At 52.0% G+C, this 17,500-nt stretch overlaps 4 protein-coding genes and 1 non-coding gene across 5 annotated transcripts; 3 read left to right on the top strand and 2 right to left on the bottom strand.

The window, feature by feature from the left end:
* Positions 1-3,019: 3,019 nt before the first annotated feature.
* UHO2_05495 (uncharacterized protein) lies at positions 3,020-4,324 on the top strand (the record flags this gene model as incomplete). The annotated part of the gene is made up of 1 exon (XM_041554666.1): positions 3,020-4,324. One exon carries the CDS (start codon positions 3,020-3,022, stop codon positions 4,322-4,324), a length of 1,305 nt encoding a protein of 434 aa, XP_041410600.1.
* A 553-nt stretch (positions 4,325-4,877) lies between these two features.
* Positions 4,878-4,957, bottom strand: tRNA-Thr(CGT). Its single transcript has one exon. It is a non-coding gene; the product is annotated as a tRNA-Thr (tRNA).
* Positions 4,958-5,893: 936 nt separating this feature from the next.
* Positions 5,894-7,936, bottom strand: UHO2_05496 (uncharacterized protein; the record flags this gene model as incomplete). The annotated part of the gene is made up of 1 exon (XM_041554667.1): positions 5,894-7,936. The coding sequence occupies one exon, from the start codon at positions 7,934-7,936 to the stop codon at positions 5,894-5,896; it is 2,043 nt and encodes a 680-aa protein (XP_041410601.1).
* A 376-nt stretch (positions 7,937-8,312) lies between these two features.
* Positions 8,313-10,892, top strand: UHO2_05497 (uncharacterized protein; the record flags this gene model as incomplete). The annotated part of the gene is made up of 1 exon (XM_041554668.1): positions 8,313-10,892. One exon carries the CDS (start codon positions 8,313-8,315, stop codon positions 10,890-10,892), a length of 2,580 nt encoding a protein of 859 aa, XP_041410602.1.
* A 1,834-nt stretch (positions 10,893-12,726) lies between these two features.
* On the top strand, positions 12,727-17,121 carry UHO2_05498 (putative SNQ2 - ABC transporter involved in multidrug resistance; the record flags this gene model as incomplete). The annotated part of the gene is made up of 1 exon (XM_041554669.1): positions 12,727-17,121. One exon carries the CDS (start codon positions 12,727-12,729, stop codon positions 17,119-17,121), a length of 4,395 nt encoding a protein of 1,464 aa, XP_041410603.1.
* Positions 17,122-17,500: the final 379 nt, after the last annotated feature.

The raw sequence follows: 17,500 nt of genomic DNA on the forward strand, positions 1-17,500 counted from the left end.
TCATCATAAATCACACGAAACTTCAACTGGCTCCCAACGTGGGGCTCGAACCCACGACATTCAACACATCAAGAGTTCGATGCTCAGCATAATGCTGCTGGCGACAAGAGCAGGGCAAACCAGAAGGGATGAGAGAGATGATGATCAAGCGGCCACAGCTGCAGGCAATGGTCGAGAGGAGGGTTGGCTCATGCAGGTAGTTAGAATTCTACAGTTAGCAAACCTGGCACTGATGGCGGAGGAGGCAATAGTACAGGCAATGGGTCTTGTCACCATTAGCAATCAAACCCCATGAGGAGAGACGGAAAAGATCCCCAAGGATGTTTCGAGCTCAATTGCCCATATTAAGAAACTTAGTGACAGCAACTGGCACACCTGGGAGCCTACTTTCATTGACTGTTTGCAATGAGTATGCAATGCAAAGGAAATCCTGTATGGTGAGATAGCACTGGGAAGCAAGGGGTATGACGAGGACTTGGACAAGGCTCTTGTAGGTCTTATCCATGCCTCCTGCGACCACAGTCCGGAGAGCCACATTGATACATACACTGTTAGGGGTGCAGATGAACATGTCCAACTTGGTAGTACACTATATGCTAAGCTCAAAAAGGTGCTAACATTGAATGATGCAGTAAAATGAGTGGGCCTGCAGGACCGCATCCACACTGTACAACTGTACAATCATGATGTTGTCAGGCTGGGCAAGGAACTGGATTCTATCTGGAACGATGCTGCACGACTTGGGAAACAACTCGATGAGGACCTCAAGAAAGCCACCCTATACCACTGCACAGCACAAGATTGGTTCTACACCAACTCTGTTGATGCCCTCAAGACAGCCAAACCAGATTGTAAGTACGATGAAGCCTACCACGTGTTAGCAAAGAAGCAACAGGATGGTGAGGTCACTGGCCATATTAGAGGAGCAGCAAGGGTTGCCACAAGCATGGACCAGGCGGAACAAGGACCCAGGGGCAGGTGCGACCCTTGCAACCCCTCGGCCCCTCCTAAGTGCTATGCTTGTGGAGGGCCTAATCACATTGCTCGCAACTGCACGAACACCAACAACAATGCTGCACCGAGTATGGGCGGACCCACCACCAATCCAGCGCAGGAAGCGAGTCGGTAGGAACTCAGGTGCACCCTCCTAGCGATTGGTGGAGATAAGCAACCAACATTGGATACCTGGATCGTTGATTCGGGTGCAACACACCACATGGTGAATGATGAAAGAATGCTACTCACCTCGACAAGCAAGGACGGTCAGATCTGTACAGCTGGAAATGAAAGGCTTCAAGTGAAGGCCATAGGAGATGCCTCCCTTCAGGTTGGCGATGTAACCATTCAACTATTGGATGTGCTCTATGTGCCGAAACTTAATTCTAATTTATTATCAGTACAAGGTTTGATTGAGAACAGTGCATGGGTAACTTTCGATGAGTTTGGGACCATCATTAAGCAAAATGATGGCACACAAATACAGTACAAGAGGAACAGAAGAAAAGGGCGGTTCGAAATGCAGGGAAAAGCACTAGCCCTGGAGTTGGAAGAGACACTCGACGATGTCCCAGAGGACAACCAGAACACAGGAAGACACAATGACATCCCAGAGGATGATAAGAACACAGGAAACCGAGACAACAACTCGAAGGAAGACAAAGATAGCTATCTCTGGCATGAAAGGTTCAGACACCCAGGACGAGATAAGACAAGGCAAATCCAGGTGCACTACCTTGGCACTGATGAGAGAATGGATCATGAATCAAAGCACTGCAATGCATGCAGTCAAGGGAAACAGACCCAGGCGCGGATGAGCCAATCGGAGTCGAAGAGAGCAGAGGTGCCACTAGAGTTGGTACACATAGATTTGATGACAGATCTTAAGGGCCATGCCAACTACCACTATGCACTAGTTGCTGTGGATGACTTCTCCTCCCTGATCTACGTTGAGCCACTCTGCACTAAGAGTGCTGCACTCCCATCACTGAGAAGGTGGATCACCAGGATGGAATGAGCAACAGACAGGAAACTCAAAACGCTCCGCAGCAACAATGGAGGAGAATGGTGTAGCTCAGGAGCTGGAGACTGGCAAACTCAAGAGGGTTTCAAGTGGCAAAAGAGCATCCCGGGGATCAGTGTCCAGAATGGACAGGCAGAGAGAGTGATCAGATCGGTCCAAGAAAAGATGTGCTCAATGCTGATTGGTCGAGCTTGTCCCAGAGAGCTGTGGCCATATGCAATCACAGCAGCTGCACACATGGTGAATCTCACCCCATCAGCCACCAAGACCATCCCCCATGAGGCCTTTTATGGAACCACTGTGCACAAGCTGGCCCAGCAGCTGCGAGTCTTCGGATGCTTGGCATGGGTCCATGTTCAATGGAAGGACCAGCAGGGCAAGTACGGGGCTAGAGCAAAGCCAGCCATCATGATTGGATATGACGATGAGCACAAAGCATGGAAGTTTTGCAACCCGGACCAGCCTGCATCAATTCAATGGAGCAACTCAGCAACATTCCATGAGGACAAAGGATGGAGTGATCACCAACAGGAGGTAGTCTGGCCCATGATGACCGCAGAGGTCAAGGAGGAGGGTGTCATGCCAGCCGCAGTGGAGGATCTCCTACCAGCTATAGATGACACAGTAGGTGCCACCAATACAGCAGTACTGAACCTGGACCCAACGCTTGGGGAAGCAATGAATGGTGAGGATGCCCAACTCTGGAAGGAGGCCATATGAAAAGAACTGGAAGGACTCAAGGCAATGGGGACTTGGGAGGTGGTGAATCACCCACCAGGAGCACCACTTGTGGACTCTAAGGTCATGCTATGACTAAAGCTTGATGCTGATGGTGTGCTCATAAAGCACAAGGCACGACTGGTGGCTAGGGGCTTCACACAGAGAGAGGGAATCGACTACCAGGAAACCTTCTCCCCAGTAGCACCCCTTGGAGCAATCAGAGCTATCCTAGCACTAGCAGTACAGAACGACTGGGAGGTGCATGCACTGGATATCACAATGGCTTACCTAAACTCTAGACTAAAAGAAGTGATCTATATGAAACCACTGGAGGGATCAGGAGTAGCACCCAGACAGGTATACAAAGTGGTCAAGGGCCTGTATGGCCTAAAGCAGTCTGGGCGAGAATGGAACCAGGAGTTCAACAGGTCTTTGAGATGTATGGGGTTCTTCCAGGTGGAGTGTGCTCCCTGCATCTACACCAAGGGACAGGGTGAAGATATGGCCATTGTGGTCATCTACGTCGATGATACATTAGTCATAGCACCATGGCTGGAAACAGTCCTAAAGGTTAAAAAGCAGATTGGTCAGAGATGGAAGATGGAAGATAGTGGTGAGGTCTCTCACTTCCTCGGCATCAAAATCAGTCGAAACTGTACAATGCGCACCATGATGATTGGTCAGTCAGGGTACATTGACCAAGTGCTAGCTAAGCACCTGGACAAATGCACCAAGCCAACTATGGTTCCAATGCAGAGTATACCAGAGGGAACCCTTGTCGCAAGTGCAGCACAACAGAAGGAGTATCCAGTGATCGTTGGCAAGCTGCTCTGGGTTGCCAACAGCACCCAGCCCAACCTTAGCCTCACTGTAAGTGTCCTTGCTAGACACATGCGTGAACCATCTCAAGAACATTATCAGGCAGCACAATGGGTCTTACGCTACCTCGAAGGCACAAAGAATGTTGGATTAGTTTATAGGGGAAATATGTTGCAAGAGCTGCTGATTGCGCATAGCGATGCAAACTGGGCGAGCGACACCACCATTCAGAGAAGGAGTACATCAGGGTCAGTGGCGTTAGTGTATGGGAACCCGGTAGCCTGGAAGTCAGCAACACAGAAATGCATATCACTGTCCGCCATCGAGGCGGAGTTCATTGCAGCCACGGAAGCAACACATGAGGTGCTCTTCCTCAAGCAGCTGCTACGCTCAATTGGTATTGCCACAGGCACCCCAACAGTCTACTCAGACAACACTGGTTGCATACAGGTTAGTAAAGACCCAGCACAGCACTGGAAGCTTAAGCACATCGACACCAAGTATCACTTCGTCCATAACAACATTCAAGAGGGAAGGGTGCAAATCAAGTATGTGGACACCACAAGGAATTTGGCAGATGTACTCACCAAGCCAATTGGGAGACAAGCAATGCAGCAAGCAAGATCTGGGCTGCACCTGCAAACACCAGCAGCGGCATACAAAATGGAGTCCCCGAGCTATGTGATGATGTTAAAGAATGGAGGATATACCTTGAAACAACAGCATAATGAACAGGGTACACATGCTGTTGAGGGGGGGAGTTGAAGTAGGTAAAAGCCACACAAAGCATAGAGATGGTGAAGGTAGTGCTTACAGCCGAGTAAAAGGCTTGAGCATCTGAGCACAGACCACATGTGTCACAATCTACTCAAGACAAATGCTTTGTTATGCTCCGCAGTCAATGCGGCTCTCTGCCGCTCTTCTTTTGTATATAAAGACTCCTTCTCTCTTTCCTCGCTCTCTCTCTCTCTTACTATCATCATCATAAATCACACGAAACTTCAACTAAAATCGGGGTGAATTTGTGGAGGTTCAGGCAAGGAACCCCTTCTCAACCCGGTGAAGCAAATCGTCGGAGGTTCAAGTAAAAACGCATGACTGCTTAGTCATTTCGTGTCATCGCAAACCTCGCTCCACGTCGCCACCCGTCAACTCCCACCAATGCTATCCACCCCACACAATAACAACACACAGCCAATCGTGTTCATCGCATCTCGTTTCGTCGTGCACAACGAGGTTGACGCCATAGACCCGTTCGAGGAGGAGAGGGAAGGAGAAAAAAAACAAAAAACAAAAAACAAAAATAACACCCAGATTTTGCCTCCTACCAGGATTGAACTAGTGACCTCACCATGTCGAGAATACGAGTGGCGCGCTCTCCCACTGAGCTAAGAAGGCAGCGAAGGCAGAATCATGACATGATTCACTCGGCTTAGCATTATCATCCCAACGGCGACCATCTCTCTCATCATTGAAGCGTCGGAAAACGGAGACGAGTGTCACACATGGCTAGCGTCGCTATATATCATGTCCCTCTGAATTTGACTCTGTCAGATGGTCTGTCTGGCTATATGCTCCTCGCTTTCCCCTCTCGGCTGCAAAGGTATAGCCCCTAGTCACTTATCTCTTTGCAACCACGGTCAATGGCTTAGTCATTTTGATCAGCATATCTGATGCTCTGCTAAGTTGGCAAGAATGTTGAGCTCCTCGGCTGTTCCAAAGCAAATAAGTCAGAGAACAACGCCAGAGACAGCACAAGAAGGCAGCGCATGGGCCAGAATCGACAGAAACTTGGCTGAGTTCTGGCCAGCTTTGGAGGTATATAAACATGGCATTTGCAAGCAGCACATACCCCCCAACACCTCCTTATCCTCACTTTCCCCTGCTTCTGTCGCCCTCTGCCTTACTTTGCGACAATATCATCGGTCACTCTTTCCAACCATGCTTGTACCGGAAGGGCTACCAATTGGTTGCCCAGCATTTACCCTTTCTGGGACATCGACTTGAACAACCTCTACAGCAGGCTGTTCTCTCCTGCAGACTCGAATCTTATCAACACCTTGTATGTTCCACCTCAAGGGACAGCCTTGCACAACTGTTGGATTAACATTATCAAGGCTATCTGTAGGACTCCTCTATCTTGTCAGATGTAGCATTGCATAGCATTATCATGGGGCCCTGGGCATGCTGTCCTGCCCCCCTCTGGGCCTTAAGCGCGGGGCAGACACGTTTGGCGTGTCTGATCTGAATCTCTGCGAAAATGCCGTATCCCCCTGGAACACACCATGATGTTGTAGGGATGATGATGATGACATAGTATTGCAAGCAAACATATCACTTGTTAAGATGCGCCGTGTTGCCGAACAAGGTCTTGTACATGAATGCCTCGCTCAAAAGCATCTCGGCGTCTTTGTCTGACCAGCTTTGTGTAGGTAGCGACTGCAAGAACATAATGATACCCTGAAAGTCCATGGTCCGCAGCTTATCGGTCCACTTGTGTAGAAACACAGAGCAGACGTATAGATGAAAATCGGAGAAAGCATCTGGTCCTTCTGCTAAATACGTATCCCACATGCGAATGATGTTGCGTACACTCATCTCCCGCATCAGCAGACAATTCATCCAGCGGAATGCAAACTGCATGTACTCGACACCTTGCTCTTGCAAGTGAGCATGCAATGGCGCATCGATACGCGCAACTAATTCGCCCAAGCGTCTCACTTGACGCTGAATACCGGGCTGTGCAAAGATGTAGTTGTCCTGAATACCATCGAGCAGCTTTGAGAGACACCAGAATGTGTCGGCCTCGATCGCCTCCAGCACGTTGGCTGGCAGCAAGGCTATGTCGAACATCTCTGGATCCGACCTGATGTAAGAGCTAAGAAATACCTCGAAGAAGGGTGTAGCCAGATCGTTGATACCCTGCACGTAGCCACTAGCGGGGTGTCGAATAGCCCAGACGTACAGGATCCTCTCGAGTGATCGTTGTGTTGCTTGGCGCTGCCAGAGACGGATACCTGGGTTGGTTCGTGGCACGTCGATGTGGATCTGGTGCCAAATAGCTTGGTCTAATGCAGCAATACCCTTTGCGAATGCTAGCTCTACTCCTGCAGCGTATTCCGCACGTTTCCGAGATAAGGTGGAAGCACGCACAGATGCAACTGCGGGAAGGTAGCCAAGAAGCAGCTGCCATACCATGGGTCGCAGCTCATCCGGAACTCCGGCCCATGCGAGGGTGCGGAGCTGCGCAATGTCGACGCTCTGTTTAGATAGACAGTTGAGAAGCTGCTGTCTTCGCCGTGAGGAGCGCACGCTGCGTTTCCGTGATAGTTGGCCTGTTGCATCAGGACCTTTGCTGCCGCCATCTGCTGAATCCCCGTCTGCTGTCGAATGAGCATCATTGCTGAAGCTCACATCCACGCTAGTGAGATGGGAGGCAGCGGACGACGAGGTGGAGAGTCCACGGTGTCCAGCCGTAGCATCGACAAAGCTCGGACCAGTGATGATGAGACCGTCACCTGCTGCAGCAATCGGATCAAATGTGAACTCTCTTGCGGTCGGAGTGGGAGCGACACCGAGCTTGCTCGTTGTGGTCAGCGTTTGCGCTACATCAGAAGCTTCGTCCGTTGTTGGGCTTGGTCGTGGAGACGAGGAAGACCACTCAGCGGCAAGACGCGTGAGTGCATGAGCAGGATCGCGCACCAGCTGATCTAGATCGCTCCGAAGTGATTGACGCAGTGTCTCTGCTTCAGCTGTACCGGAGCTTGGTTTACGGGCCACGCCTGGCGGTCGTTTTCGATGAACCATTTTGCCTGTGTCAAGATCTACGTCTTCCGTCTCGCTCCCGCTGACGTTTGCGGTAACCACTGTCGGCTCATCGTCGACAAGTTGGAAGCCACTGCCACATCCCCCGGTAATGTTTGTGCTCGGATCGAGGTCGAGACCAGCTGCGACTGCATCGGCGAGGTCGGTGGGTGGACTGCCAGCAATAGGTGTATGATCTAGCGACTCTTTGGCGGCGCTACTGCTGACTTGACGGTTGACCACTGTCCAGCTTGCGCGTCTATCACGTGAGTCACGTCGCGGAATGGACGCAGCGACAGAGTTGGAGGCGGACGCCGATGCGGATGCGGATGCGGATGAAGAAGAAGAAGGTTGGCTGCGGAGTTGCTGTGGTCTTACACTGGACTGCTGCTGGTTCTGCTGTTGTGTGGATGAGTATGACGAGGAGCGAGATGAAGACTTGAGGCTTCGAGGCACATTTGTTCTTGGAGCGATCTGCGAGACAAAGTCCTCGTCGTCGGATTCGATACCCCAGGCCTGATCATCGAAGTCACCCCCTCTCCTTCCAGAGCCGGTACCAGAAGCACCGCGCATCGAAGTGAAGTAGCAATGACGCTTACAAGGGTGAAGTGACGATGATGTGGAGCATTGCAAGGCAGCGATGCGTGTCAACTTGGCAACTTCTCCGCTCTCCGCTATTTAGATGTCGCGTCCGTGCGTTGTTCTTTGGCTTCAGGTGTGAAAATGCATCAATTCGGCTGTCAGAAATTGGGGTCGAGAAATTAACCGAGATATTCTTCTTGATATTTTTGCTTTCTGCTTCTTCTTGCTCTTCGCTCCAACACTATTCCTCTCCTCTCCTCTCCTCTCACACTTCCGCAACGAGTGTATTCAAAGCCGACGACATCATCAGCAGCAGCATGACAACATAGCACCCGCATCGATCTTTGAAGGCTTGTTGATGCCAAACATGCTGGTTAGCAAGTCTGTCAGCCGGATCCAGGTCGGACTTTGCCGCTTTCTCCATTCATCCCGCAATGCAAGCAAACCTCCGCTACAGGAGAACTCTACTTCGGCTTTCGCCTACAGTATTGGAGCACCATCACGACCACAAGCATCGAGCCAAGCTGGCTCAAGTAGGCCTCACCACTTTGTCCCGTCTACTGCTCAAAGCAAGCCAAGTCAAGCAAGACCAAAGCGGAAGCGTCAGCAGCGTGCATTACTACGTCTGGATCCGAGAAATCCGATCGTGGCTTTGCTTGCGCCCACACCTTCAACCAGCTCTGTGGATGAGTCGCAAAACCCATCCCAGAGCCGTGCCAAGAAGCTGAGCCATCTGCATGTTGCGCTGCAGACAGGATCCGCTGATGCCGTCTGGTCTGCATATCTCGAAGCACGACACCATCGCCATGGGGATGATCACTCATCGAAGTCCATGGCTGGCTCAACCTTGGGCGATAATGTGACACCAGAAGAGTATCGTCAAGTCCTCAACGTTATCGGCAACGATGCCACCAAGACCAAAAGAGGCCTCAATCGGGTGTTGCGGCTCATGTCGGATTTACGGGATCAGCAACGTCACCTGCTGCTTCGTCTACAGCAAGCTTCCCAGGTGGACTGCGCCGGCCAAAGCCGCGCACTGGCCGAAGAACTTAAAGCTTGGGATGCTGTTATCTCCCCAAAGCTGTTCAACACTACCATCGGACTCATCGGAAGGAGCCTGCGCAGTGTTGGTCTGGACGAGGTCGATCAAATCCTCGATCAGCTACTTACGTATGAGGCCAACGAGCAGGCTCGAATGCCGCGCGGATCAAGGCGAAGTCATCATGCAGACTATGCGGCCGGACCCCGGCTTTCAGGAAAAACCCTGAACCACCTCCATTCATCGAAGCTTCGTGGTAAGCAGCGACAAGTCGACTTTCCGGACCTCGCGACCTACAACACGATACTGGACATCATTACGCGCACCGTGCATCGAAGTGATCCTGCTCGTCGCTCGGCTGCGAAAGAAGAGCGATCGGATGAGGAGGCGGACGACGACGCAATGTCGAAGCTCACTGAACAGCACCTCGCATCGCATTCAGCTCAGGTCGACGCTTCCTTGGCGTCGAAGCTGCGTCGCTTCTACCTCAATCCAGATGCAGCGCCAGTTCATCTTGATGCTCACGAGCGTGCGGATCGACTCTTCCATTCAGTGCTCGAACGTATGCAGCGCATCAGTCACATCGAACCCGATCACATCACCTTCAACATCATGATCACCATGTACTGCCTGCTCGACCGATGGGACGCTGTGCATCGTATTGTTCGTTCTGCTGATGACAAAGGCCTACTGAACATCGATTGCGTCAACAATGCACTGGGTCACTGGCTAGTGCGTGGACCGGCTTCGGCGAAAAGGCTCGGAAACGATCGTGCTTCCGAACAGACAGCAACAGATACCGCTCTAGATGTGTATCGGCAACTACGACAGAACCTTGTCCATGCTCAACTCGCATCGCATGACTCGACCATCGCATATGGAGATCGGGACGCCAAGTCGCTGGTTCACCATCATTCGGACTCTCCTGCTGAACTCGGACCTCTGTCCTGGCCAGATAGCAACGAGAGGCCAGCATCTGACCGCTCGAGCAACTTGGCCGCCTCTGGTGGGAACGTTGCGATTGAGGCTACTCTTGGTATTTCTAGATTACCTATCAATATCGTCCCTGACGAGATTACGCACACCTTACTGATCAACAGCCTCGCACGCGATGGACGATTCGCCGATGCGCTAAGCGTATTCAAGGATCTCGTCTCCACACCAATCCGGCTGTCTGCCAAGGGACGCAAGGGAGGCAACATCCGGACAGCCGATGCCGAGTCAGCCGATGAGGGAACAGACGAGAAAACAATGCAACCTACACTGGCCATCTTTGACAGCTTTTTCCGCGGCTTCTCACGTCACGGGAGGCCAAGTAGAGCGCTCATACTTGACCTTGAGCATCCTGAGCGCAGCACGTGGGAGGAGGCTGCAAGTAGAAGGCCAGAAGAGGGAGAGGGGGGATCACAGCAAAGTGCACTGCAGAGCAATGAAGACGGACGTCATGCCCAGCAGCTTCAGTTGTGGAATATCAAGACGTTCCAGCAGATCTTTGACGCTTTCCTCAATTTCGAGCCAGACCTCAGTCAAGTGCTAGCTTCTGGTGCAAATGACAGGAGCGTCGAGGCTGCGGCTCGCACCATCTCGACACCTTTGGGATGGCTGACTTCCACGGAAAAGCGAAGACTAGATGGCCTTCGACGTACGCCTTCGACCAATCAACTTTTCTGGATTCTCACTGCAATTCGAAGAGTCAGCCACGACCACGCAGGCTGGAGTTTGGCCGTGTGGCAGAAGGTGGTGGACAAGTTCGGACCCCGCGATGCAGCAACGTCGTCATCACACGACGGGCTTGGCTGGATTGGATTTCGGCTGGATAATCGACTGGCTCGCGTGCTCGAGCATCTGGAAGCTCGTTTAGCTCAGGAACAGCAAGAAGAAGAGCAAGCTTCTGACATTGCCGGATAGAGTGCTTCATGACAGATGCGAATCAAAATGAGGCTTGAAGCGATCTCTTCAGGCTTTGGTTGTTGGAATGAACATTTTCTTGGCAATCTTACTGGGTGCAGATTGGGCGAACGATGCAAGTCAGATTGTGCAGTAGTTGGTGACACGATGCAACGCTCTACTGTCTATAGCACACCGACGGTTGAGTAAGGCTGAACAGCAGCTCAATGTTGGGCATCAATTTCTTTAGAGCTTCTTGCATTTTGAACACGGTCAGGCAGCATTCGTGTAGAAGAGAAGAATGAGGAAGATGACCTGGCCAGCCTTTCGACGATTCTTTTCGAGCGCGGTCATCGCAAGTAGCTCCTCAACTTGTACTCTGACGTGGATGACGCACAACCAACCTGCCTCTTGTCGTGAGTTCCACGCGTCGCTGGAAGACAGAGTCGCTGAAGGAAGCAAATTGAAGCGAGTTGCGAGGCTTCACAATTGACCGGAAATATTCAACGGTGAGTTATCTCAGGCGCCTGAAGTCTGTGTCAGAATGAACTTGACAAAGCGCAGCCAGGAGGCTTGCGCAAGAGGAGAGAAGATGATGGACAAGAAGCAACGAGAGCGACAGGAGATGAGATGAGCAATATGAAGTGACACGACTCAGGTCACGTGCCTTCGCCCACCATTGAAACGAGCGCACCTTCCATTCGCACGACTCGTATTTGCAGTCTACAGTATGTTTCTTCGCGCTGGCTAAACCTAACATCGTCTCAGCAAACGGCGCGACGAGCAATGTCGCTCACCCGCGACCACTTTACACCATTTCAGGCTTCTGGCAGCCTGAAGTGAAGCGGCTCTGCCTTTCTCCTCGTCCATTGAGCTAGAAACAGCGGTCAAAATTCTCCAGCTAGTCTGAGGCCTTGAGAGGCACATCGGAGGAGGTTCCCCTGCAAATTACACGCTGTAGAGCCCTTCCTTCTCTTGCGTGGCTCTCAAGCGAGGCCCGGAGGCCGTCTTCCGAAGTGGGGTCTCCTCCATCTCGACCCTGTGTGGAAGTCAGGCATTGTCGGTACAGAGCATTGTCAAGTGCCTATCCAGGACCTCTTGTGGGATGTAATATAGGATTTTCTGGGTCGTTGCAAGGCTCAGAGGTCTGGATCCGGCTGAATGCAGCGCCTTGACAGTCGGTGCATCCAGGAAGCATTACGACTGGGATGGTCAATATTTGCTGGAGTGACGTCGAGCCCTGCATCTAAAAAAATGACCGAGATGCCACAGAGACCGGCGAAAAAGTACATCTTTATTTTTTATTTTACAAAAAGAAAAGCAGAAATGTTTTTTTTTTTTTTTTTTTTTTTTTTTTTTTTTTTTTTTTTGACAGTTCGCTCGGAAGTGACTTTCCGACGCAGAGTTGACCCTGACCCCCTACTGTTGTATACCTCCTCCTCCCAATCTGCTCATCAGTGCTACCGAGCCCGCCATGGTGTCTGCGTGCTTGATCCCCACATCCGCTTCCTTCATTCCTATCACCGGTCTCCGCGTGGGTTTGGGAGTACACCTCGGAATTGATGCCCGGATAGTAGCCCGGAGGGCGTGGCCGTGCCGTAATGAGAAGCTCTTCGAATCTTGGCATGATGCTGTCGTCTTGTTTCATCCCAGTCAGTTTGAGTATGAATGCTGGCGTGCTTGATAGTCCTTCTTGCGATATCGTTATCTGCCTCATCCTAATGGCCTATATAAGGATCCAGCTTCCCTCCTCGCAGAATCGCATTTCATCGCCCCATCTTGCTCTACTCCTCTAAGCAACCAGTCCTCTCTTCACACCTGCACGCAGTAGTTGCGGTGCCAGCTCTTGCTTATGATGAGCGACCCAGCCGCCTTCAGTGGAGTCTCCACTCCTGCCAGCCCCACGGCAGCAGCTTCAGCAACCAACAGCGTCCACGACGATCACCCTATCGACATGTCCGATGATTCCACACCTGTTGAGCACCATGTCGACGTTCAACGAGCAAAGGCTGAGTTCGCCATGCTCGAGACCTCTCTTATTCGCCAGTCCGAGGCTACCCGACAGCGCAGCGCTCAGCCCAAGGATATTGAGAACGAGGCAACTTCCAAGGGTAGCGACCACGACGATGACTTCAACCTCGTCGAATACCTCCGCTGCACCCAGACCGAGAAGTCACATGCTGGCATCAAGTCCAAGCGTATCGGCGTCTCTTGGACCAATCTCGAGGTGCTTGGCAACGACTCCATGTCACTCAGCATCCGTACATTCCCTGATGCCATCATCGGCACATTCCTCGGCCCTATCTTCATGCTCATGGCCAAGCTCAACAAGAACAGGGGCAGGAAGCTCCTCCAGAACATGACAGGTGTCGCCAAGCCTGGTGAGATGGTCCTCGTCGTCGGTCGCCCAGGCTCAGGCTGCTCCACCTTCCTCAAGACCATCGCCAATCAACGTGCTGGATACATCGCTGTTAACGGCGACGTCAAGTACTCCGGCATCAGCAGCCAGGAGTTCGCACGCAAGTACAAGGGGGAGGCTGTCTACAACGAAGAGGACGATGTTCATTTCCCTACCTTGACTGTCAAGCAGACTCTCGAATTCGCTCTCAACCTCAAGGGTCCAGGCAAGCGTCTCCCCAATCAGACTGTCAAGTCGCTCAACCACCAGGTACTCGACACCTTCCTCAAGATGCTTGGTATCCCTCACACCGCTGACACCCTCGTCGGTTCGGCCGTCGTTCGTGGCGTCTCTGGTGGTGAGCGCAAGCGTGTCAGTATTGCCGAGTGCATGGCTTCTCGAGCTGCTGTGCTTAGCTGGGACAACTCCACCCGAGGTCTTGATGCTTCCACTGCTCTTGACTACGCCAAGTGTATGCGAGTCTTCACCGACCTCGTTGGCTTGACCACCTTTGTCGCTCTCTACCAGCCCGGCGAGGGTATCTGGGAGCAGTTCGACAAGGTCATGGTTATCGATGGAGGTCGCTGCGTGTACTACGGTCCCCGCGACAAGGCTCGCCAGTACTTCCTCGACCTAGGCTTCAAGGACTATCCTCGTCAGACTTCTGCCGACTTATGCTCTGGATGTACCGACCCCAACCTCGACCGCTTCGCCGACGGTCAGGACGTGACCACCGTACCTTCCACCTCCGAGCGCCTTGAGGAGGCCTACCACAGGTCGCCTATCTACCAAGACATGCTTCGCGAGAAGGAGGAGTACGATGCTCAGATCGCAGCCGACAACAGTGCTGAGAAGGAGTTCCGTGAGGCCGTCCTCGAGGACAAGCACAAGGGTGTTCGTCCCAAGAGTATCTACACCGTCAGCTTCTTCCGTCAGGTACAGGTCCTCACTGTTCGTCAGATGCAGATCATCCTCGGAAACCGCCTTGATATCTTCGTATCCTTCGCTACGACCATTGCTATCGCTTTGATCGTTGGTGGTATCTACTTGAACCTTCCAGAGACCGCTGCTGGTGCCTTCACCCGTGGTGGTGTGCTCTTCATCGGCCTCCTCTTCAACACTCTCACTGCTTTCAACGAACAGCCCACCCAAATGGGCGGTCGGCCTGTCCTCTTCAAGCAGATGAACTACGCCTTCTATCGACCATCCGCTCTCTCATTGGCCCAACTCTTTGCTGATATCCCCCTATCCATCAGCAAGATCATGCTTTTCAGTATCATCCTCTACCTTATGGCAGGACTCGAAAGATCAGCCGGTGCATTCTTCACCTTCTTTATTATGGTCTACTTCGGCTATCTAGCCATGTCGGCTCTGTTTCGTCTCTTCGGAATGGTCTGCAAGTCTTACGACGTCGCGGCGCGACTTGCTGCTGTCATCATTTCGGCCCTGATCGTCTTCGCCGGTTATGTGATCCCCAGGAACGCTATGTACAGGTGGTTGTTCTGGATCTCCTACATTAATCCCCTTTACTTCGCTTTTTCCGGCGTCATGATGAACGAGTTCAAGGACCTGTCCCTGGCTTGCGTTGGACAATATATCGTGCCTCGAAACCCGGCTGGATCGAGTCAGTACCCTAACAACGTTGGCGAGAACCAGGTTTGCGTTCTACCAGGAGCTCAGCCCGGCCAGCAGTTCGTCTCAGGCAATGACTACCTGAGGGCCAGCTTCGGATACGACTCGAGCGACCTGTGGCTATACTTTGGAGTCGTCGTCATTTTCTTTGTTGGCTTGGTCGGGGTCACGATGGCCGCCATCGAATTTTTCCAGCACGGTCACTATTCGAGCGCGCTCACCATCGTCAAGAAGCTGAACAAGGAAGAGCAGAAGCTCAATCAGCGCCTCAAGGAGCGCGCCTCGATGAAGGAAAAGGACGCCAGCAAGCAACTCGATGTCGAATCCAAACCGTTCACGTGGGAAAAGCTCAGCTACACGGTTCCCGTCAAGGGAGGGAAGCGACAGCTGCTCAACGACGTTTATGGCTACTGCCGCCCTGGCACTCTGACCGCGCTCATGGGTGCCTCTGGTGCAGGAAAGACAACACTCCTTGACGTCTTGGCTGATCGCAAATCAATTGGTGTCATCAGCGGTGATCGCTTAATTGATGGCAAGGAGATCGGGGTAGAGTTCCAACGAGGCTGTGGTTATGCTGAACAGCAGGATATTCACGAAGGCACCGCCACTGTTCGAGAGGCCCTCCGCTTCAGTGCATATCTCCGTCAACCTGCCCACGTACCTAAGGCTGACAAGGACGCTTACGTAGAGGATATCATCGAACTGCTGGAGATGCAGGACATTGCTGATGCCATGATCGGTATGCCCCAGTTCGGATTGGGTATTGGAGACAGGAAGAGGGTCACCATTGGTGTTGAGCTTGCTGCTCGACCTGACCTCCTGTTGTTCTTGGACGAGCCTACCTCAGGACTGGATGGCCAAACAGCTTACAATGTCGTCAGGTTCCTGAAAAAGCTGGCAGCTTCTGGCCAGGCGATTCTGTGCACCATCCACCAGCCCAATGCTCTCCTGTTCGAGCAGTTTGACCGTCTCCTACTCCTGGAACGTGGTGGCAATACCTGTTACTTTGGCCCAATTGGACCAAATGCAGAGCATATCGTCAAGTACTTCGCTGAGAGGGGAGCTCAATGTCCTCCTAGTGTCAACATGGCAGAGTACATGCTCGATGCTATTGGAGCTGGCTCCATGAAGAGGGTAGGAAACAAGCCTTGGTCACAAGTCTATCTTGAATCTAGTCTCTTCCAGGAAAACCTGGCAGAGATTGAAAGGATCAAGCAAGAGACTAGCAGCTCTTCGCACGGTGCAAGCAATAGCAAGAAGACCGAATACGCCACACCTTTCCTGTATCAGGTGAAGGTGGTCCTTCAGCGAGCTCTCCTTAGCACCTGGCGACAACCCGATTATCAGTTCACCCGTCTTTTCCAACACGCTGCTATTGCTCTTATTACTGGTCTCTGCTTCCTTAACCTCGACAACACCGTTACTTCTCTCCAGTACCGAGTCTTTGGTATCTTTATGGCCACTGTTCTTCCTACCATCATCCTGGCGCAGATTGAGCCCTTCTTCATCATGGCGAGGTCAGTCTTTATCAGGGAGGATTCTAGTAAGATGTACAGCGGAGCGGTGTTCGCCATCACCCAGCTCATCCAGGAGATCCCCTTTGGCATTGTTTCAAGCGTTGTCTACTTTGTCCTCTTCTACTACCCGGCAAGCTTCCAGACGGGCTCTGATCGAGCAGGCTACTTCTTCGCTATGCTACTCATCACAGAGCTCTTCGCTGTGACTCTCGGACAGGCTATTGCTGCTATCTCCCCGTCGATCTATATCGCTTCGCTTTTCAACCCTTTCATGATCGTGATTCAATCATTGTTGTGTGGTGTTACCATTCCCTACCCCAACATGCCGACCTTTTTCTCCTCATGGCTCTATCACATCAATCCTCTCACTTACCTCGTCGCTGGCTTGGTTACAAACGAGATGCACGATCTTCCAGTTCGTTGCGCGGACAACGAGTTCGCGCGCTTCCAGCCCCCCAGTGGCGAGACTTGTCAAGCGTGGGCACAGACCTTCCTGGCCGCCTTTGGCGGCTACTTGGAGAACCCGAATGCGACATCCGATTGCCAGTATTGTCAATACTCGAACGGCGACCAGTTTTACGCAGGTCTGAACACAAAGTTTTCAGAACGGGGTCGAAACATTGGCGTTATGATCGCTTTCGTCGCCTTCAACGCTTTCATCACTATCATCGCTTCTCGCTACATTAAGTACGCTAACCGTTAGACCACAGCCTCTTTATTCACTATAGACTTTCGTTGTTCATACTTCACTCATTACGGACGATGCAATCTCAGCTCGTTACTTGACATCGCTTGACGCTGCAGTGTGTGAGACTTGGTGAATCAGAACTGAGACACGCGACTCTGGCATCAACATTGTCACGCCTGGGTACTCTCTCGTGCGAATACCAGCCGCACGAGAAGGCTTGATCGATACCCTCTCGCGCGAATACACGTCGCGCAGGAAAGTTCGATACTATCATGCAAATCTTTGATCATACTTCGTTGCTTGTACGAAGGGAATCGGGCTGAGCCGATGCAAGACAGAGATCGGATACAACCATGTCCCACTCGTTGTTACACACTGTCATTAGGTATGATAT

This window comes from Ustilago hordei, assembly GCF_900519145.1.
Source record: "Ustilago hordei strain Uho2 genome assembly, contig: UHO2_contig_14, whole genome shotgun sequence".
Lineage (NCBI taxonomy): Eukaryota > Fungi > Basidiomycota > Ustilaginomycetes > Ustilaginales > Ustilaginaceae > Ustilago > Ustilago hordei.